Source organism: Glossina fuscipes, unplaced genomic scaffold (assembly GCF_014805625.2).
Source record: "Glossina fuscipes isolate IAEA_lab_2018 unplaced genomic scaffold, Yale_Gfus_2 224, whole genome shotgun sequence".
Taxonomy (NCBI): domain Eukaryota; kingdom Metazoa; phylum Arthropoda; class Insecta; order Diptera; family Glossinidae; genus Glossina; species Glossina fuscipes.
Genome location: NW_023998567.1, coordinates 1022829 through 1046328, shown reverse-complemented (window position 1 = coordinate 1046328; position 23500 = coordinate 1022829). Strand labels below are relative to the sequence as shown.

At 34.5% G+C, this 23500-nt stretch overlaps 1 protein-coding gene across 3 annotated transcripts in view; it reads left to right on the top strand.

Annotated features, from left to right (window-relative positions):
- Nucleotides 1-23500, top strand: part of LOC119642516 (exostosin-1) — a 183545-nt gene that overhangs the window by 146512 nt on the left and 13533 nt on the right. For all 3 annotated transcript variants that reach the window (XR_005248069.1, XR_005248070.1, XM_038041660.1), the window contains exons 6-9: nucleotides 3843-3946; nucleotides 12390-12540; nucleotides 12612-13049; nucleotides 13100-13416. Coding sequence is in view for 1 of the 3 variants with exons in the window: in XM_038041660.1 (XP_037897588.1) it covers nucleotides 3843-3946; nucleotides 12390-12540; nucleotides 12612-13049; nucleotides 13100-13416 (1010 nt within the window). In the remaining 2 variants the exon portion in view is untranslated. The remainder of the gene's footprint in view (nucleotides 1-3842; nucleotides 3947-12389; nucleotides 12541-12611; nucleotides 13050-13099; nucleotides 13417-23500) is intronic.

Genomic DNA, 23500 nt, shown 5'->3' with positions numbered 1-23500 from the left:
AAATTGAACCGTTTTTGAATTATCGCCCTATGCCTACAGACAGCAGATACTTACAGCTCAATTTGACTGTGAAGCTAGTGGAAGCAGTGGTCCAACGCATACTTGCGTGTGTTGCAACGAAAATATTAATCAGAAGCGTCGTCTTCTAATATCAAACGTGGAGATTTTACATTAAGGGCGACAACTTTTTGTAATGAAGTAGTTATTAGGGAAAATTGTTCACTTGCATTCCGAGAAGGCAGGGTGGTAAGTGTCGCCAAAATGAAAATTACAACTGGAATATTCGAGAAATATTATTCACAGATTAGCAAAATTATTTCACGAAGAAAAAACAGAAGATTATTTGGGAAACAATCCCACCGTGTCTCGATTTATGCCTAAAGACCGCAACGGTGTCCGTACGCCAAAAAGAACAAAACTGTATACAACCCTATGCTGGTTACATCGCTAACAACATGTGCAAAAATTTCGTGATTACAATTTTACACCATTTGAGTAAGACGCCTTTTCTTCAGGCGTGCAAGCTCCGCATCAATTGCGTCTACCAATTTCGACTTGCAAAGTCTTGACTAATAAATGAGAAACGAATTACCATAACTTTTACAAGCAGACGATTTAGAGGATCACCGTTCAAAATAATATAAAATATTCGATCATTGTTCGAAATTAAGTTATCTTTCGTTCACCAACACTTTGACCCAAAGTTCTTTCAAGTATTTAAGGTATACGCCGATGGCCACAGATATGTCCTTACCACTGATAACAAACAAACCTTAATATAATACATCTACTGCAATTCATAAATTCTCACAACCAACACCATCATCCAGTAAGCTACTCAGCGCCTTTGCTTTCCGCGCTGCTGTTATTTGACCGTTGATTTTGAAACTACGTTCCAAATTTTCAAAAGAATTAAAATTACAATCAAACCGCTGATTTTAATTCAAGCTTGGGTCACTTTTACATAATATACAACATGGACTCATAATTTCGAGAGTATTTATTTCCAAAATTCTTGATGGTTCGCACGCCCCGCTTATCAATATTTTACATTGTCTCTAGATGCAGGCGCTCATTATTTACCATGATACTTGTAAAGCGCGGTTTCGTTACAACACGGTACAAAATTTGTGAATGTTGTTCACGATTCAAAAAAACAAATATGTGATTTTTTCAAATGATTTGCCTTCATTTTTATTTTATCGTTAATAATAAAAGTTTCAACCAACTTTGGAAAAAAAATAGATTCGACATAATTCTTGATTAAAATTAATTTTGTGATCGAAACCATTACTTTTTTAAAAATATTTTTAATTTTTGCACATCGTTATAATGTTGAATTTCGAAATTTTTTTTTTTTTTTTTGTTAAATCTTGAAGTTAATTTGCTTTTTAATTTGTTTATACATTGGAACAAAACTTTATAGTGATATTTTCATCATAAAATTTTGTGATAAAAAACATATGATATAGCTCATGTGTATTATAGAGAATTGCAGAAATGTGTGAAATATATCTATTGTATGCAAATAAAATGAATAAACGTAAATAAAATAAGTTATTTAGTTATTAAGTTTGAAGATAAACACAATTAACTGAAACATAAATTTTTTTAGCAATAAAAAATATCTACAAATTTCTCGCTACGAAATTTCTTACTGGAATTTATTGAAGCATTCGGCAAACATAAAAACTTAGAATTTTTCAATGTAAAAGAAACGACAAAAACAACAAGTCTACATTCATACTTTTTAAACAAAATATCCGATCATCTTGTCATTTAGTTGTCTCTTGTTTTTAGTGTGAAAAAGTTTTCTGCCGTTTTGTTTGATACAACTTTTCTCTGCATGCAAATAATCATTTGTTGTATAGATTTCTATCAACTTTCGGTTTACACAATCATAGAAAATATGCAACATTGGCATTTTTGATTCTAACGCTCTCGAAACTGCAGCGCTCCAAATAATGATGTTCATCATACGAAATGGTAAATTAAGAAAATTTCGCTAGTCTTTAACACTAGATTTACTGCGCTCTATTTTTACCAAGGCACCTGAATTTGACCGACAAATTTTGTGAATCGTCACAGTCGCAAAGATAAAACTAGAACGCTGAAATTGAGCATACGCATTCCTTCATCGATTAGGAATTTCTGGTTTAAAAAACGGGAGTAATTTGTCTACAAAGATGCCCACAAAGTTGAAAAAATTAAAAAAACGCCGAGAAATTTCTTACATTTTTGCCTACAATTTTCGATGCCGAAAAAGTATTGATTTAAACTTGTACCCCAACATTGACCACAACCACCTACAAGTTTGTCACAAAAATGCCGCTTTATTGATATGTCCATAATTAAACATACAATTTTTATTCCAACTTATTTCCAATTGATCTTCCATTTGTCAGAATAAATTCCTAATCGATCAAGAAATTTGTGACGCAAACGTCTTAATTTTTTCGACTGTAACGATTCACGTAATTACCCGCGAAATTGACGTGTTTCGGTAAAACAAACAAGGTACATAAAAGACATCGATAAATTTAGCGTTAAAAATGTGATTTCCTTCTTACTCCAACTGATTTCTAACCGAAAATTTTATATATTACAGTACAATTTGCCAAAAATGTTGAATCATAATCACCTTCATGTAGTAAATGTTTATTTGTATTTGTTTGTGAACTTAAGTCTTATCGCAAAGAAATCTAAAGATCACATATTTGTAATACATATACACATATCAATATATTCTTGATCAGCATCAAATTCTGAATCGAATTAAGCACGTCAGATTGTGTAACATTTTCCTGTTACAAACATTCTCGTGATCGCAAAAATAAAGTTATCGACTTCATATTTGGCAGAAACATTTGAACTTTATCCACGTAGGTTGATATTCAAGATGGGCCAAATCGGACAAAGGCCACGCCTACAATATGACGTAAAGCGAGGACGCCTTTGTTTATCGAAAAACAAAAAATTAGATTTTTGCTCATTACTCATCGACTGCAGCAGATAAAGCTACAAAAATTGGAGCGTATATCCTTTAGACGACACTGCAATATCTGTACAAAAATTTGGAAAATTATCCACGCTATCAATATACGCGTATCGAAATTTAATTTTATTTTATAACGCGTGGGAAAAACTTTCAAAAACTCCATAAAGTATGTAAATTCTTGGCCAGTGTCTAATTTCGAATGAAACTAAGAATGTCTATCTGTCCGTCTATCTAACTCCATAGTAGTTGCGGTGAACATTCTCGCTTTACCAAAAATGAAGATATCGACTATGAATTTGCGAAAGAATTCGGAAGTGACATATACTTTTTAAAAAATGCGTTTTAGTCTTTTTCGGGATAACGGTGATGGGTATAAGAGATTCAGTCACCACCGAATATAATTTTTTTACTTGTATTTTTATTCTTTTCTTCCTTTTTAATCTAAAAAATTTACCCGTACTGACAACAAAACCAAAAATTAAAATTTATGGATTCTACCCTGTCGAAGTACCTTGACCAAGTAGCGATGAATCTAACCAACACAAGCCCTGTTACATACTGTTATTCTATGTCAAACGTTGCGGAACAAAGGAGCCCATCTTTATTATGTAGTATCTTTCTTTTCCATAGTAGAAAATGTTATAAATATCTTTCTCAAAATTAATATTGTCAGATGTATTCTATATGTATATTAATGTTTTGGTGTTGAAGAAATGGCAGAAACGAAAATACCTGATAATAAACTAAATAAGACTTATTAGCTTGCCATAAAATAAGATTAAAAAAATTAAAAAGAAATTTTTGGAAAATATAAACAGAAAGCTTTGGCTCTTCTTATTTACAGATCATACGAGAGCGTTTACCTGATTTTCCTGCACGTAATAGCATTATTTGGAATAATACACCAGGAGCTTTATTAACTCTTCCAGCATTTACCGACAGCTTAAGGTAAATTAAATTGTGGCAACTCACTTTACTTGTGGGTAGTTGTAAGTTTTTGTTTCATATAAGCTAGATCTTCTAGCAGTTTGAAATATTATTTTGCTAACTTTTCAGTTACATTGCTATGTATCATAGTGCTTTCCGCAGCATTGCTGCAAGATTGTACAAACTTACATTTTATGTACCACTAAATTTTGATAAATATAAAGCATGACACTCGTGGAAAGTGCGACTAAAAGTATGATTGATTACAAATTCAATAATTTAATTCTGTTAAAATGTTGTAAAGGCCATGCATTTCATTCAATATCAAAATATCTAATATCTCTCTCCCTCCGTAAACTGACTTTTTTGTGGCAAGATCATTTAGCATTCAGCTCGATACTGGAATGCGTTGTCATAAGCTTTGATGATTCCTTTTGTATTTTAAGAAGAAAATTGGTCTCATTTTTAAACACGTAAATTTCTACTGTTAGTTAAAGAGCAAGATGATTACTTAAATACCCTTTCGGTCCAATCACATTTATCTTTCACAAAAACTACAAGCAATAAGATATCGAGTACCCAAAAATTTTAGCGTTTTCCAAAAAAAAAGTAACGGTTAAACCAGACTTTGAAATTCGGAAAAGGCATGAATGCATAGGTTTCATTTCGTAGTGCAGACAAGATGACAGAAGCAATATTTTTACGAACGTGGTTGTTTGCGTACAAAATTTCGTTCAAATATTTTTACAAATTGTAGGGGGGTTTTGGAAGGCTTCAATTGAAATAAAAAGTTACTATAAATGAACATATATTGGAACAGTTGTCAAAAAAGGAGATATTTTAAGCATGTGTAGAAATGAGACAAAAACTTTAACTTGCTGTGTAGCTTCCTGTAAACCAAACGCATAGAGATCATTGTGTTTCTGTATTACCAATTTTCTTGGCATTATTCGGTGGGCAATAGAAAAAGAAAAGAAATTATTAAAATAATGCATTTCAACATCTTGTACGTTAGCCAAAAGGTCAGACAATTTCAATTTCCCTACAGATAAGAATAAAACAAAAACGCGCTGGAATTGATTTTACGGGAAAAGGACCAAACAAACCAAAAGTGGTGCCGGAAAATTTCTCAAATGTAATATGTTACAAAACCTTAAACCGATTATAAAATACAAATAATTCCTTTTTGATTTCAGTAAATATTTTCAAACGAATTTAAAATCTGGAAGACATTTTTTTTATCTTACCAGAATGCTTGTTTGAAGCAAGATTGACCAGTTAAATTTTTGGGTCTCATTAATTGTAAACGCGATTTTTAACGAAACTTTTTGCTACAGAAATCTTTTTACAAAATTTTTCAATAATTTTTTAATCAGTAAGATTAATAAACTCCTCTCAAACACGGTTATATTTGAAGCAATTGTTACAATATACAACTACATGTTACAAGTGGACGGACCCCATTTCATCCAAATACCAAATTTTATCAAAACATCTCAAAAATCGGGACCTCTAGCGTGAAAACAAATTTACGTGGGCACACATCAAGCGGACAGACAAGTATAGAACGGTATAGAAAATTAATTAATGAATTGATCGGTATAATAAAAAGGGGGTCTTTCTTAAGCGATTTTGCATGTTACATATGTTTGGACAAACTTAATATGCCCTGTAGTGTTGTAGGGTATAAGAAGGAAAAGTGAAAGGCGATGTACACGCAAAGTATTCGAGGAGAGAAGGTGTCGTAAGCCTAACTAAGACGGGGTATTACGTCAAAATGAAAATGCCGTGAGACAATCGAAGAACTGGTTAGTCTACATGAGTAGGAATTGTGAGCTAAGTTATAATTGTCGTTTTTATATTGTAAATCTGTATATTGTATTACAAAAAAGAAATAGTTAATAATGGTGGGGATGACGATTTTGTGTTAGACGGACATACTACAAAGTAATGCTGTTTGAATCTGCTGAAATTAAAACTAAATAAATGTAAGAAGCTTTCTTTCTCAAGAAGAAGGTCATTTATTACTCAGTATTTTATTGATTTGCATAAGTTGGTGGACGTCGATGCGTTCACAGATTTAGGCGTTCTATTTGCCCAAAGATTACGTTTTAACTTGCACATTGAGCTCTCGTTAAGTATACCTAGGTCCGCGCTTGGTTTTATAAAGAGGTGGTCCAAAGAGCTTGGTGATCCTTACATTACTAAAATACTGTACATTGTTTGGTTAGATCTATACTTGCGCCTCTGTTGTGTGATCTCCTTCCTATAGGTGCTATGTAGATTCAATTGAATCTGTTGAAAAGCAATTCTTGCTGTTTGCCCTTGGGAATTTGGGTTGGGATCCGATTGCCTCTCTTCCCCCCTATAAAAATAGGTTGCTTCTGTTGTCCTTATCGTCTCTTGGGAAACGTAGATTTATTCTTGGCGTTTCCTTCATAATCAAAGTAATAAATCGTGCTATCGACTCGCCTGCCTTGCTTGGTGAAGTAAGCTTTAATGTCCCCAACCGCTTCTCTAGGCACTTTACCTTGGTTAAGCTTAATCAATGTAAATATAATTATGAGCTGTTTAACTCGCTGAGAGTTGTTTCCAAGAACCTAAATGATGTCTATCACTTATTCTCATTGTCGGACTCTTTAAAGTCCATTAAAGCAACATTGCTTAATGCCTGTTGTGTCAAAAATTATTGAATTTCTAAAGAAGGAAAAAAAAAAAATAAATATAAAAAAAACTTGGGAAAAAATTCAATTTAATATTTTTTATAAAATATACATATATTTTCACGCAAATATTGCAGTTTTATTAAACTTTACTTAAATTTAAATTCAATTCACTATCAAAAATTGGAGATTTTTGTAGACAGAAGTAATCTGAAAAAAATGTTTTTTCATATGCCGGCAGAATCTGGAAATTGAAATATTATTCATTTATTTACATTTATGTATTTTATATGTCTTAAAACATTTTACATATAAATATATGCCCATGCTTTACATATTTTTTAGAATAGAAGAATACTTTTGTGTAAAAAGCCTTTCTTACTGTAAATAGGAAATGTCAATATTGGTAAATAACATAGTTTTTTAGCTGTGAGGGCTGTTATTTCATTACATGGAATACCTACATGGGAAAACACACACGTGAGTTTATTATGATTTCGAAATAATTTTTTTCAAGTTTGTACGAACGGGGGAGCTAATATCGAGAATTGCATAAAGGGCTAGGCTGTCGGTGCATCCCCAAATTATTTCGACGCTGTGAAGTGAAAGTTGCTGCATGACAAATCTATACAGCTTCAACAGTATACATGGAACAGCAATCGTACAAAAGATCAACGTCTATTATATCATTATTTCCTCTAACAACAGCAAAAGAAACAGCATTATTAATTTTAGTTGCTCGGCGTATAAAAATATGCACTCAGATAAGCATGCTTGTAAATCCTTAAAGAGGGGCCTATACAATAATTGAGTGCTTGTTCCTTTATTGTAAACTGTGAGGTCGACTTGGATGGATGAAGGATTGAGTTTATATGATGGTCAAGCAGGACTTTGAAGAAATGGAGTGATAAATTTTGCTTTTTAAAAAAATCTTCGCAAATGTTTATAGCAGATTTAATTTTTGGAGTAGTTTTGTTTGATTTCCTTTCTGACATCTTAATGTATTATTGGGAGTTTATGGGACAGTTTATGGACCACGCGTAGCTTAACAGATCGAAAATATTGACGTAGAAATGGCAGTCCGAATTCTTTCAAAATGCTTTTAATCGGTATAGATTAGAATGTATGAAGAGTTTTACGGACAACATAATATCAATCATTTCGAAGATAAACATGGCACGCCGCTCTGCGAACTCAAATCACGCTCTTATGAAGTAGGTGATATTATTTGGAAGATTTTTAATCATCATCTTAACACAAGCATTTTGGCTTTATGCTAGAAAAACAGGTAACTTATTTCACTTCCCAAATATAGAACCGGACATTTCGTCGAGAACTATAAAGGCATTGTAAAGTTGAACCTTAACCTAAATTGAACGAATTGTTACTCAATATATAGCTTTTGCTATAAAATCTTACATATCTCCATTCCAGCATGGCTTCCTAAAAAGAAGATCAACTGTTAGCAGTTTCTTCGCGTTTACTTGCCATGCGTTCACCTGGTCCCAAAAATGAAGATATCGACTTCAAATTTGATATAAATATTCGAAGTTTCTGTGCGCAGGTTGGTATTGGCAATGGGCGAAATCGCTCGAAGCGGAAGTGTGCAGTGGAATGTAAACTGAATGCAACTCCGTTTCTTTAAAAAAAAGATAGTAATGTTAAAATCCATATGGTAGACACCGCGATTACTTTTTTCTCAATAATATGGGTATCAAATAAAAAACTTGGAGAGTAGAATGCGAAAAATATAGTGGTGGGTATGTGAGATTTGGCTTCCGCCGAATGTAACTTTCTTACTTGTTTTTTCACTTTTCTTTATATAATTTGCGATACCTTTAATAATAATTAACATAAGATTCGCTCAGTTAACAGTTAAATTATTTTAGCTGTAGGTAACTTATGTATTGTTTTAGACGTTGTATTGTTGTTGCTGTGAAAGTAGAAAACATATCAGAACAGAAGCAGTAAAAAGATATATCTGCGGCTGATGAGGTGAATGTATTTTGTGCTCATGATATTGTAGGTGAAATTGTTATCAGCATGGATGATAGGGATGAATTTGATGATGATTTCCATGATGAGTTTTGTTCTTATGCTTACCAATTTTAAAGTACCGACAAACTTAAAAAATAAATTAAATTTCACAAATTGAAAGCCTTGCGGAAAGTTTTGTATTTTTTGCATTCTAAAAGAGATGTAATTGGTGTCACCCTTTCCAAACTAACTCTTCTTTGTCTTCTTCTTTTTTTCTGGTGGATCAAACAATTGAAATAAGCACTATAAAAAACAAATTTAATTCTGATTTCATATGCATCAATTTCAACTTCGGTCTACAGTCCGTATCACTGGACCGTGGATATTTTGTTCAAGAGAAATGCGCTTCAAATTTCTTTTATTTACAATTACATTCCTTAAATGTAGGATTATTCACAATTTATTTTTGGCAATACTTTCAACTGCTTAACTTAAATGTTCTTTTTCTACTAACTCTGCCTTTCACGAATATTCTATTTGTACACATTTTTACCATCATATTGTAAAAAAATGACGTTGTGTTGCCTCTATTAATATTCTGACAAGACTTTAGCAACTCATAAGCTTCCCGGCCATCACTCAACACAAAACATCGTGTTCTTACTAAACTGATTCGGTATTGCTGTCGACATGGGTGGTGCGCATGGGTTGTAACGGAGCAATCTACTCGGTAAATTAACGGAACCTTCGTATTTTGGTGTTAAATCAAATATATATTGGGGGAAATCAAGAAGAGTACAAAATTTCCTTATTTGCGAAGTTACTTAGTAGGGAAAGACAAAAGCCAAGACGTATTTAGTAGGCAGCCTCCTTTTTCGTTTCAGAGCACGCATCGGCAATAACGGACTACTGGGTTCTTCAAGGCTGGGGTATCCTTTTGTACCGAGAGTCTATAAAATAATGATGCGAGAGCACGCTGTTGTTTGAAGGACCCCGTTCCGGGCGGTCAATACCTAACTGCTAATCATCGGTTAGTTACAGAGCCAGGGTAACCTTCCGAACCAAGAGTCTATAGGATAGTGGTGTGAGAGCACCTTATTACCCTACGGAACCCGTTCCGGAGGGACAATACCTGACTTCCAACCACTGGTTAGCGGGCATCTTTTCGGGCCGAGTCTGTAATGATGCAAGAGCACGCTATTATCTTAAGGACCGCGTTCCAGACGAACAACACCTAATCGTTAACCATGGGTTAGCTACTAAGCTAGGGTATCTTTCCTGATCGATAGACTATAGGATAATGATGCGTTTCGCACACCGTTCCAACCACTGGTTAGTGGTAGGGCTAAGATACCTTTTAGGCCGCTATAAGATAAGTGCAAGAGCACATTGTTACTTTAGGGATCTCATTCCGGACGGACAGGGCGACAAACTGATACTACTTAAGGGGATCTTTACTTACCTGTTAGTTTTAGTTTCGCTGAACAACTAAAAGAAAGATTATTAATTGCGAGTTGCTTTTATAGCTACTGGCTCCCACACTAATGCGTTAATATCTAGCGCTTTCACCACGAGATGTTTTTACTTACTCTACTACTTACATGCTAATGCTGACTGGAGAGAGTAACTTAGGGAAAGCTATATTAGTACTTAAACAAAGCTGCAAAGCGAGGTCATGCAGCGTTGCATTACAATTTTGAGTAAAGACATCAAGACTAGAGGTTTAAGTGTATGAACTTAAAGTTTAATGGGTTTATCTAGAGTTACATATAGATTGGTTAATTTTTATTTACATTTTACATTTCACAACTCCTTTAACTTTCGGATCAGGTAAGAAAGTCCGCTTCCTTACAGGATGTGCCCATGACCTTTGCGCTTGGCATTTCCAAAAAGAATGCATATGTCATCCACAGTAATGATACAACGCAAAAATAATCTTTTTTACATCGCTCAAGGGAAACAAAAAATTCTATTAATGAATGCTGCTTATTTCGCATATATGAGCATATATATGGAATATAGCAACAGTATTATGTGCGATAGTTTCAATTTGCCATTTATTACACATTTGATCCTTGTTGACGGCGCAGTATATATCAAATATTTACACTACAGTGGTGCGCTATCTATTGTCCAAATCTCCTACAGATTAGGGGAACTGATATATCAGCCATCTATGCTAAGTGCGTAGTAAAATTAATGTTGTCGAGTTAGTAGTTTCCAATTTTGGGGCGTCTTATTATAACGCTGAGTTGCCTTAATAATCAATAATAATCAAGGGGAAAAGTTAGGTTCGGAGAAATTTCTTTTATTTTTGTTTTAAGGCTAGCAGCTTGAAAAATAAAAGCGACTAAAGAAATTACATTTATGTCTAAATGTTTCCATGAAATTAAATTATTATAACAAGACATAGAATGGAAGACATTAGAATGGCTACGTCCCATATGACTAATTCAAAATTCGCAAACCATAAGAGACAGTTGAAAATGATGCGAGTTTGCAACTTTTAATAAATAAAATATAAGAGATGAAATTTTGCAAAGCTTAAGTGCTCTCTACGAAAAACCGTGATGTAAAGTTAGAAGTGAAAGAGGCTCTGCATTTATATTTACAAAACATGCGATTACAATTATCGAAAATGACATCATAACAAGTGCCGATGTTTGTCCATATATTAAAATCTTCCAAAAGTTCGCAGTCTGTAGCTACATAAAATTTATATCGGCACGAAACAAATACAATAAAACTCTTCATGGGCATAAAAAGGGACAAAATAATTGTTAAGAGTAGTATATAAAAGAGAATCTTATAGACAATATATTCAGCAAGGTTCATTAATCATTACCTTAGTTGTTTTGAGATACGTATTTAAGTCTTACGTTCTTAATGCAAAAAGTCTAGAGGTTTATGTCAAATGAGATTAAAGGTAATTTTGAGGATTTTTTTTTAAGTTTGAGTTGAAGTGGACTAAGCCAATAAAAACTTATATGCCCAGATAATATATATATATAATTTGATAATTATTTGCAGAAAATATACATGAATATTATTATAATAAAAAAAATTTACGTGAAAAATTGAGTGATATGTTAAGTCCAATATGTTAAGTGCAATTGTAGATTGTTGAGTTGTGTGTAGTAACGTAAGAACACTTTGGGTGAACAAAACAAGTGTTAGAGAAAATTTTGTTTGAATGTAAACATAAAAAAAGTATAAATTCAAGGTGAATTAAGAAGATTAATTTGCTTTTCTAATAAAGCAATTTAGCTCCCCGAGATGACGTTAGTTTTTTTTGATGCAAAGAGCTCGAGGAGGGAAACTCCACTATTATCGGGCCTGTTGCGTCTGAAAATGGTACGCTCAGCAGATTCGCTAGTATTACAAACTTCACATATCAAATGGTATAGCACGAATAATTTCTAAATATACTTTATCATAACTGTGATCACACATTAGACCGTAAAGAGTTTTGATCTCAAAGAAACTAAGGGAAGTCTCTGATAGGGGTTCAAAGCTAAAAGTGGGATTTATTTTATAAAAAAGGCCACTAAATTGGACACCCGCAATGTCTTTAAATTTGTCGGTTAATTACTGAGAGATGTGATTTTGAACTGGCAGTATTGCTTCATTTGATATATTTGGTGGATGGTTCTCAGTGACCAGGTTACCAAATAAGATGACAACCATCAATTTGTGTTTCGCATATCATTCAGTGTATTTTAAATACATATTGATTATTTGCTATATGATTTAGTCAAAAAAGTTCCACGAATGTTGCATTTGCTCTTAATGAATTACCTTTTTTTTATTATTTCTTTTCTCAGATTTATGCCCTTCCAGTTCGAAAATATGAATTTTCAACCGCGTTCTAACTACACAGCCGTAATTTATGTACAAATAGGGGCACCTTTAAACCCCAACAATGCACTATATAAGCTAGTCAAAACTATAACGAGAAGTCAATTTATTGCTAAGGTAAGGCGATATTGCGTTGAAACCGTGTAATACATATAAGGGATCTAAATTTGTGTAATTACGCTTCACAGATAATTATTTTGTGGGCAGCAGACCGTTCTACTCCATCTAGAAAACGTTGGCCACCGACGTACCATATACCATTCCACGTAATAAATCTCGACAATTCAGACCGCAAGAAGCCTTATATATTTCAAGGTCCGGTCAATGTCATTGATTCTGCAAACAGCCAAGCAGAAGAAATCATTAAAAAAAGCCATGATCAGAAAGGCGACGTACACTCATCGAATAGTCAGATATTCGCTAGTACTGAAACGACTGATGAACGCCTTAGCATATCGCAACGTTTTTTCCCTTTTAAAGAAATCGAAACAGATGCAGTACTTTCTTTGGATGAGGATGCAATACTGAACACTGACGAAGTAGATTTTGCATTTACAGTATGGCGAGATTTTCCCGATCGTATTGTTGGATATCCAGCCCGTGCTCATTTCTGGGACGATTCAAAGGTTTGTTCAAAAAATGTTAGAACATTAAATTAAATGAAATACAATTGCAGAATGCCTGGGGTTACACATCCAAATGGACTAACTACTATTCCATTGTACTAACTGGCGCAGCTTTTTACCATCGTTATTATAACTACTTGTACACAAATTGGATATCATTGCTGCTTTTAAAGACTGTACAACAGTCTTCCAATTGCGAAGACATCTTAATGAATTTTTTAGTGTCGCACGTCACACGTAAGGCGCCGATAAAAGTCACTCAGCGCAAAGGTTATAAAGACCGTGAAACAAGCCGCTCGCCTTGGAATGATCCCGATCATTTCATACAGCGTCAAAGTTGCTTAAATACATTTGCAACAGTTTTTGGGTAAGTGGCGCACGTTATTAACCAAAAGAAAACAGTTTTCCCAAATTTTTATAAACTCATACTACTCTCATCTTCTTCTTTACAATTGCTATAAACGCGTTTTGTACGCTCATTAAATATGTTTTCGCTCTTAGCTAATGTGTTAGAATACAAATTTCAGGAAAGTTGATATTCCCTACGACTCCCGACACAATCCATAGCTTTGTCAACAATGACAAATTTTACTGTTACATCTTTATTCTGAGCACAATCACTGATTCATTCGGTCTTGTTATTTTTTATGCGTTTTCTTCGTTTTCTCACGTTTGAACATAAATTTGGAGATTACAAAAAACATATTTCCGATCTATGCTTCAGCAGGATTTTTTATTATAACCACGAAATGTAGTGCAACGTTATAAAAGAAAAAGTTGAAAAATAAGGTAAAATATGAAAAAAGTTGTATAGATACTGGAAAAAAATAATGAATAAAATGTTTTTATTCAATTTTCTGGAAAATAATGGAAAATTGCAATGATATTGTTTATAAAGTTTCCCGAAAAAGTTTAGAATTTTCTTTTCTCACTCGCTCTGCATCAAAGCGCTAAGACCGTGCAGTGCCGTGCAGATCGCAAAGGTTTCTAGCCAGAATAAAAAGAAGTGTGATTGATTCTCTTTGTAAGATCTCTGAAAAGAATTTTTGTCTTCATAGTGTTTACAATATTGTCTTGTTATTCTATACAATCTTTCTTTACGATAGCGGAAATTTCCAACGCATTTATGAATTAGATCATTGGAGGTATTGGCAAAATGATACTTTTTTTGATTGTATGATTTCTTTGCCATTGAGCGTTCGGTTGAGTTTCCACGACAATGAACTTAGACGGCAAAAAAGTGACGTGATGCCAGAGTTTTACCTAGGACAAAAGCAACGCAAAAAATAATAGCAGATTTAATTTTTGAGATGATTTCCTTATTTACGTCTTGAAGCTGTAGAAGAGTTCAGGCACCCGGCGGATTTCAACAAATTGAGAATGCTGCGGGAGGAATGGAAGTCCGGACTGTTTTAAAATTTTTGCAGTCGGTATAGTTGGGAAGGCATGAAGAACTTCCCGGACAACTGCATAATATGAAACATTGGAAAACTCGACATAACTTTCAGCGGATTTTGCATAAATTGCCAAGCCATAGTCAATTGTAGATATAATCAATAATTGAACAACATGGATCAGCGAGGTTGGATGCACAAAGCTTCGCTACGAAAGAAATTTGCAAAATTTAGCATTTTTTTTATATTATCAGGAATTGTACTGTTTATCACGAACAATGCCAAGTAACTTTAGTTCGTTCACTTCATTGATGATTTATTTAGCCAGTGGAATGCTCCGGAAATGTTGCCCCAATCCAGCAAACTATTTAGGATGTTTGCAAAAACCTCATAAACACAATTGATATAATTGATATAATCCTTGTGAAGACAAAAGCGTCAATTACGGTAATGTGATGACCAACTTTGTTGCAATTACATTTTGTTCGGCTATTATGAACAGGGGAGATCCATGTGGAATCCCGTTACTTAATAGATAAATGAATTTTTAAAGGAATTTTTCAATGCATGAGATTGTTTAATAGCGGCCACTACGTTAGTGTAATGACATTAGCATAGCATAATGTTATATGTATATGAGTAAAACTTCCTCTAGATAGAATCGAGAAAAGGGTGCCATGGTAATCGTTTAGCAGTGTTGTATATGCATAGAGCAAAAAATGTTCAATAGTTCTACCGCGCGGACTTACCATCAATTAAAATTATCTGTTTCTAGGAGTGCCGCTCAATAAGGAGGTAAGATGATTTAGTCAAAAAGTTTGGTTGGGGAGATTATATATGCAAAGATATAATTTTTAACGAGTGCGTACAATATGCGGATTTCATGGATAACTCTAACTCGTATAAGTGATTGCACTAACCATTCACATTCATTGTGCATACTCGACAAATACTATACTGACCACACTTAATCCACCTCACCGTGAGTGCGATCCATAGTACGGATCAATTTCTTTACCATATACTACTACCGAAGCGATGCAGATAAACCGCAATTAAAAATGTATAGCTACTGCTCGCTTGAAAAGCAAACCGATTACCGTCTGGTGTCGCTAACCCGGAATACATTGATTCGCAAAAGCGCTCGACGGTTATTTTTTGTTTACTTCGAATGAATAAGGTGATAAAGTAGTGAAAAAGGCAGTAAGGCGCAGATATAAATATTAGTATATTATTATATTAATATAATAAAGCCGATGATACAGTTATAAACAAACTCACGAATTACTTCTGACTATTTAATGGTCATTGGAATCCATATTATTGATTTATCTTTTAAACAGTTTAAATACCGCGGATTCTTGATTCAAAAATGATTGCAGTTTACTAACACTGTTCGCTGTAATGCATTACTGGTCCTCCTACATTGATCAGTTTCCATATTTTATATGAATTGTATTTACGCATATTGTCCATGAAGTGGTTTGATTCATTCCAAATACCTGTAATTTACAGTGAAAATTTATGGATGATGGCGCAAAATGGCATTGCATTGAAAAAAAATTTAAAAAATGTAATAATGAAGAACGCGGTAATGATGTAGATGAAAGTTAGCTTTCGCTTCGAACGCGAATGTTAAGCTCTTCATACGTGGTTAAAGCGTTTGATTTAAAATTGAATTGTTTTTTGAAAGGAGCTTTTGCATTCTGTCTTGTTGGCGAAATCAAACTTCTGTTTGAAGCGCTGTACAAATATCATTGTAAAGCAACGAAATATCTATACGACTTTAAAATTTTTCACAATTTTCAATCTTAACAATCTGAACACGCGTTAAAATCTACTTGTTTACTTATTTTATTCTGTCTGAAACGAAGTTCAGCGAATCTGCTAATCTATTCAAGCGCAAATTATTACTTTTTTTGTTGGTATAATATGTGTAACAGCATATATAAATGGAACTTATTATAACGCTGTATAAACTTGGATTGATTGTCAACAATTTTGTAAATTAAAATTTTCTTCTAAAAAATTTTGCCTACAATGGTTATGGGCTCTTAATGTTCTCAAAAAGAAAAAAAAAAAAAAAAATTTTGTCATATCCCATTCTGCAAACAAAATATAATTAATTAATAATGTCGGGTTTTTCCAAACAAATTGAAAAATCAGTTGCGACAATTATTTATTTATTTATTTTATTTATTCTTATACTAGAAACTCAACTAAACAAATAACAGTCGAGTTCAATAGGCTCTTAATGCAAAACTAATATTAATTAACAATAAAATTGAGTATAAGCATAATAAAACAATTAAGAAGAAAAAAAAAAGAAAAAAAGCATGTACACTATCAGCATAGGAGCACACTTACAACGGGTACAGGACCAAATTGCAAATGAACCCCTAAGCCATCGCAAACATGCATAAGCCTGGCAACCGATAATAAATTGACAATAATTCACTTTCGAAACGTAACGACTTTTTAAGGATAAAAGCTAGTTTAAATACGACATAGGTAAATCGCGCGTATTAAGCAATGTTGCTTTAATGGACTTTAAAGAGTCCGATAACGAGAATAAGTGGTAGACGTCATTTAGGTTCTTGCAAACGACTCTGAGCGGATTAAACAGCTCATAATTAAATTTACACTGATTAAGCTTAACCAAGATAAAGTGCCTAGAGAAGCGGTTGGGGACATTAAAGCTTACTTCACCAAGTAATGAAGGCGACTCAGTAGCACCATTTATTACTTTAATTAGAAAGGAAACGCCAAGAACAAATCTACGTTTCTCAAGAGACGGTAGGGACAGCAGAAGCAACCTATTTTCATACGGAGGAAGAGAGACAATCGGATCCCAACCCAAATTTCTAAGGGCAAAGAGCAAGAATTGCTTTTGAACAGATTCAATTGAATCTACATAGCACCTATAGGAAGGAGATCACACAACAGAGGCGCAAGTATAGATCTAACCAAACAATGTACAGTATTTTAGTAATGTAAGGATCACCAAGCTCTTTAAACCACGTTTTTATAAAACCAAGCGCGGACCTAGCTTTGCTAATCGAGAGCTCAATATGCAAGTTAAAACGTAACCTATGGTCAAATAAAACGCCTAAATCTGTAATCGAATCGACGTCCTCCAATATATGCGAATCTATGAAATACTAAGTAATGAATGATTTTCTTATTGAGAATGAAAGCTTCTTGCATTTACTCAGATTTAGTTTCAGGAGATTCAAAGAGCACCATGCAACAAAATTATCCAAATCACCTTGAAGCTGATGTGATTGCGATTCAACAGAGAAGGAAGAAAACAGTTTCACATCATCAGCATACATTAAGATCTGGCTGGAATTAACCACCGATGGGAGATCGTTAATGTATAAACTAAATAGAATGGGACCTAAGTGACTTCCTTGAGGTACGCCAGACGTAACGGGGAATTCATCCGAGGTGATGGAGTTAAACAAAACCCTGAAGGATCTATTGTGCAGATAAGAGCTTATCCATTTCACTAAGTAGGGTGGGAAACCAGAGGCTTGGAGTTTAAAGATAAGTAGTCTATGGTTAACCATATCAAATGCTTTGCTTAAATCAGTGTAAATAACATCTGTGCGAGAGCCACTAGAAAAAGCCTTGAAAACATGACAGGTAAACTCTAACAAGTTGGTGACTGTAGATCGCCCTTTCCGAAAGCCGTGCTGGTGCGGAGAAATATACGAATTAATGGCAAAGGCCAAATGCTGAGTCACAATACGCTCGAACAACTTGGGCAAAACACTCAACTTGGCTATACCTCTGTAGTTCTCAACAAATTGTCTACTTCCACTCTTGTGGATAGAAATAAGGAAACTACTCTTCCAACATGAAGGGAAAACACCTGAATACAAGGACATGTTAAAAATCTTTGAGATCACACCACACAACTCGACAGCGCAAGATTTAAGTACACATGCTGGAATTCCATCAGGTCCAGGCGAACAACTGTATTTTAGAGAACTCAACCCTTTGAAAACATCATCTTCCGAAATAACCAAGTTAGGTATTGAAACCGAGTTAGTTATAGGATATGGGTAGTTTGCTGATAAATCGAAATTAGCAATCGAAAAGTTTCGTCGGAAATACTCAGCAAATAGATTTGAGATTTCAAAATCATCCGAGGAATTAGAGCCATTAAAAGAAACATGAGAGGGATATGTGGAAATTTTTCTTTTAGAGTTAACAAATTTAAAAAAGATTTTAGGATTAGCAAAGAGAGGATTTAATGAACTGAAGGTATCTGTAGTAATAATGATGGTTGAGGGAGTTAAATCTATGCCTCGCCACCGAGTAAGCGACATAGTCGAGCGCAGAGCCACTTTTCGAATATATTTTGAATAGCGAGTTTTTTCTATTCTTGTGATATTTAATTGTCTTATTAAACCACGGGGGACACCTGCTTCGAGGTCGACAATGCTTGATCGGAACAGATGCAGCAATAGCTAGATTTAATGTATTGTAGAACGATGGCAATAAGCTTTCAATACTACCGGTTGAGATATCACGCGTCAGATGTGAAAGACAACGGTTTAGCAATACAATATTGATTTTATGAAAATCATAATATTTATTTAAAAAAGTTTGATTTGGCACATTAAGGCATTTCAACGAACCATCATTCATATGATGAAAGGAAATGCATATTGATGGATGATAAGGATCCTCAGGTAAACTAAAAGATGGACAACGATTTACGTTAATCTCGGGAAAATTGGCAAAGCAGAGATCAAGCAGTCTACCATTACAATTAGGGGTACGATTATATTGACCCAAATTATGATCAAACAATTCACTAAAGAACACAACAGCCCTATCAGACGTTGAAGTAGGAACCAAACAGTCAGAATTATCAGTGTTACACCAAGTGACTTGAGGCAAATTGAAGTCACCCAATGCAACGACCAAATCGGTGGGTCTAGACCGCTTGGCCACTTCACAAATGAGGGCAGCGTGTTTCCTGTAAATGGAGATATCAGAATTTGGGGGAATATAGGAGTAGATGTTTATTAGGCATTTTCACTCGAATGGCGATAAATTCAACGTCAGGAGAAGTGGGAAATTCAATTAAATTGGACGGGACTGACGCAGATATGACAATTAATACACCACCACCAATGCGATTTACTCGATCATTTCTAAACACTTGGAAAGAATTATGAAAAAGTTCCGACGAATGTAGATCGGGTTTTAGCCAAGTTTCAGTAAATGCCAAACAGAAAAATTCCGTGCTCACTGAATTTAGAAAAGTGGAAAGAATTTTCGAATTTAGGCCCCTAACATTTTGATAAATGAGAGATAGTGAGCCTGAAGAAACAATTAGTTTTTTGAAGGCGGCAAGACTATTGCCTTGGTATTACGGGGACGATCTCGAGAAATCAATTCCTTAATCGAGGATCCTACTAGACACAGTCGTTTGTTTAACAACATATCACAATTTTCAGTCGGAACTAGTATTTTAAAAGAGGAGATTGCCCTAGCTTGAGAAGGAGCCATTTTGAAGATGCTAACACGCTTTAAGTTGACTGATGGGACTTTCGTCGCCAGATAACCTTTTATGTTATCCACCGATGTTTCAGGTGCCAGTCTTGACACAAATATTGCTTTTCTGGGAGGAACTGCCGTCAAGCAAATGTCATTATTTGGAACAGGAGGGGGGTTCACAGTAGGAGAGTTTCGAGTTGGGGAAAATATAGATGGGGTTATCGCCCTTGTACCGGCAGCTTGTGAGACTTGCCCAGTCTGGTGACCAGCATTCACACGCGAACAGCCAGGAGGAGAGGATGATTTATTTTTCTCCTCATTACTTTTAGGCGATGGCGCTTGATTAGAGTGAGTGGCGCCTCTGGGCGGAGATACCCTTGCCACTTCGGCGTAGCTTAAAACCGACGGACTTGCCGGTTTGTTTGTAACTGTTTTGCTACCAACCAGACTTAGCAATATCGGAAACATTACTGTTCATTTTAGAGTTAGAGGGAGCGGTAACTTGTACCAACGAATTAGATTTGGAGAAAGCCAGAGGTGACGTCCCACACGCTACACTACGAGTAGAAGATGAGTGTCCAATAAAGCGATACTCATCAAACCTAGACTTAATGAGCTCAAACTTTTCCCACAAGGAGCCGAGATTTCTGCTCAATTCCGAGAAAAGTTTATAAAAGTCAATGCCCCGCTGCCTACAGTCAGGACAAGACCATCTTAAGCCTTTAGACGGATCAGCGACTGCGTCAGCAGCACGGCCGAGAATACCGGCGCACTTTGCATGACCAAAGCGCTCGCAGAGCCAACAAGAAACGAATCTATCAGAATCCGGGCCTGATTTCGCCTGACAAGGTGTATATAAACACTCCATATCCTGTCAAAAAGACAGTTGTTAATTACGAAGAACAGACACACAAATCACTAAAAAAAATCCTGAACATAAAAATTTACCAACCAATTTGTGCAAAACTTCTCTGTTAGGTTGACACTGTAACGAGAGATCGCTAGCAACACAAACTCCAAACAGCAAAAAAATAACAGAGAAAAAGAGAGAAAACAAAAAAAAAAAAAGAGAAATTTTTATCAGAGCTCAAAATTTTTGTTTGCAAAAATCAAATGAATTAAAGCGTAAAAGAAAAATATTTCTTTTACCTTCAATTCACTCACTTTCTTCTCAAAGTATATTATAAAATCACACACTATAAGGCCGAATAGACACGAAATTCAACAAAAAATTAAAGTTTTAATTGCCGAAACAAAATATATACGACTATACCGCGCGACAGAGTTGCCAGACCTAGTAGATTATGAGTAGTATGAAGAGGTAACCCAATAATTATGGTGGATTTGTGGGTGGCTGCGGAAACAGAATGTCCTGAGGACGCTAATAGGGAAGAAGAGGCAAAGTGAACAGAAGCCATAAGTTAATATGTTACTTAGTGTCAGCCCAATGGCCAAGTAAATGTATAACGACAAACCAAGCCTAGAAAATATTTAAACATTTAGCAAGCAAAAGGAGCAGCTAGGAAAGCAAAGGTTGGTAGTATTCCAATATTAGTCTTAGATTAGCTGAGTAAATCAAGCAATTTCTTTGTATTTTGTACGGCTATTGTAGTAGAAATGGCGAATGATATGCAGAGCAACATATTTCTACGCAATTCTCCTCGTGAAATTGAAATTTTTGATGAGGATCGGAGCTGAAGACAATTTGCGAGTGTAGAAAATTTGGAAAATAAAATTTTAGAAGAAGAGCATCGCAAGTCACAACAAGAGGAGATTGCATTTGCAATAAAATCAACAGGAAAGCTCGTCAAAAATCACCGAAATCAAGTCGAAGCAGTAATGAAAAGCAATAATTTCAACATTACATGCTTCCAATGTAGAACCAGAGGACATATAAAATCCGAATATAACAAAAACTGCAAATTATCTTTCACTTGCAATGGGTGTGTGTGAAAACAGAAGTTGTTCCCACAATGAAGAAAAAGTCTCTCAGAGATTGTTTGTACTTCATCGCATTCATTGCTGAAGATATGTAACAATTCGTTTTTTAAAATATAAATAAGAAGCGTTCCGTGTATTCAAGCAATACAAAGAAATGGCATGCTGGGAGATGAATAAAGAATTTACGCAGTGATAATGGTCAAGAATATGACTTGTGGGTGTGAAAGGCAGGGTGCGCAGGTACAAAATATTTTAGAATTTTTGTCTGTAACGCCGTTGTGATAGATAAAAAGATAAAACCAAAATTTACATCGAAAGGTGAACGTTGTGTATTCGTGGGCTTTTCATACAATTATAGGCTTCGTGAAAAGAACTAAGTCAATTATAGTTGTGCGATAAGTGAAATTTTGCAAGATGCAAACACAAAAAGTGACCAGGCAGCGGATGATGAAAACTCAAAAATAAATATAGAAATTTGTGTTAGCGAAGTTAATGATTAAGAAAGTAGGGAAGACGAAGAAGAAGTACCTCCAAATTTTACGCACTGAAAAAGCTGGTCGTGCTTTTTGAATTGTATAGAAGTTGAACCTATCGAGTATATGCCATGCTCTGTAATAGAAGTAAGAAAATATGAACAATGAACTAAATGGTTTGAAACTATGAAAAAAGGAATACGAATCTGTTATGAAAAAGTACGCGAACTTTTATTGACTCTTCGAAAGGAAAAAATGTTATTAAAACAAAGTGGGTTTTCGCATTAAAAAGCGATAATCAACGTAAAATAGAGATCTCGAGTCGTAGCGAAAGGTTATACTCAAAAGTATGGTTTTGATCATGTAGAAACTTCGTTGGTAGTAAGGTACTCTACAGTAACATTACCTTTAACTTTGGTGGTTGAAAATAACGTAATTACATTAAATTGCTATTTGTACTGCTTACTTAAATGGCATATAAGAAGTCTACATGAGTCAACTGGAAAACTTTATAGATAGAGTACATCCTAAGAAAGTTACTAAGCTTAATATGGCATTGTATGGTTTAAGGCAACCAGGAAGAGAATAGAATGGTCCATTAGATGACCTATTTACATCTGTAGCATTTATATCTTGAATAAACAAACCATCTTTATACAAAAATTCAAATAACAATGAAGGCGATAATCAGCAAATGTAAACAACATATACACAAAATATTGTGCGATATTTCAAAACATTTGGAGTATTTTGATAGAGGAAATAACGCGACTATGCCTTGTCGCCGAGAACCGAGAAACAGTGGATTTTGAAATGCCTTGTAAAGATGAAAAATGTGAAAGAATGAATGAAACGAAATATCAATAACTAAAAATAATAAAGGGAGACTTAGTATATTTAGGCTTATCTACTAGGCCAAACATTTCACAATCTTCATCAAAATTTGTGCATACCATGAGATATTTGAACTGTACAATAGATTTAAAATTACACTGCACTACTACAGACATACCAACAAAGAATATGTCGAAAAATAAACTTGCGCAATTTGTAAAGCGCTGGGTTTAAAAAATTATTTAATGTGGCGATATATTAAACTAAATTTATCTTGTAAACTATATTCGTG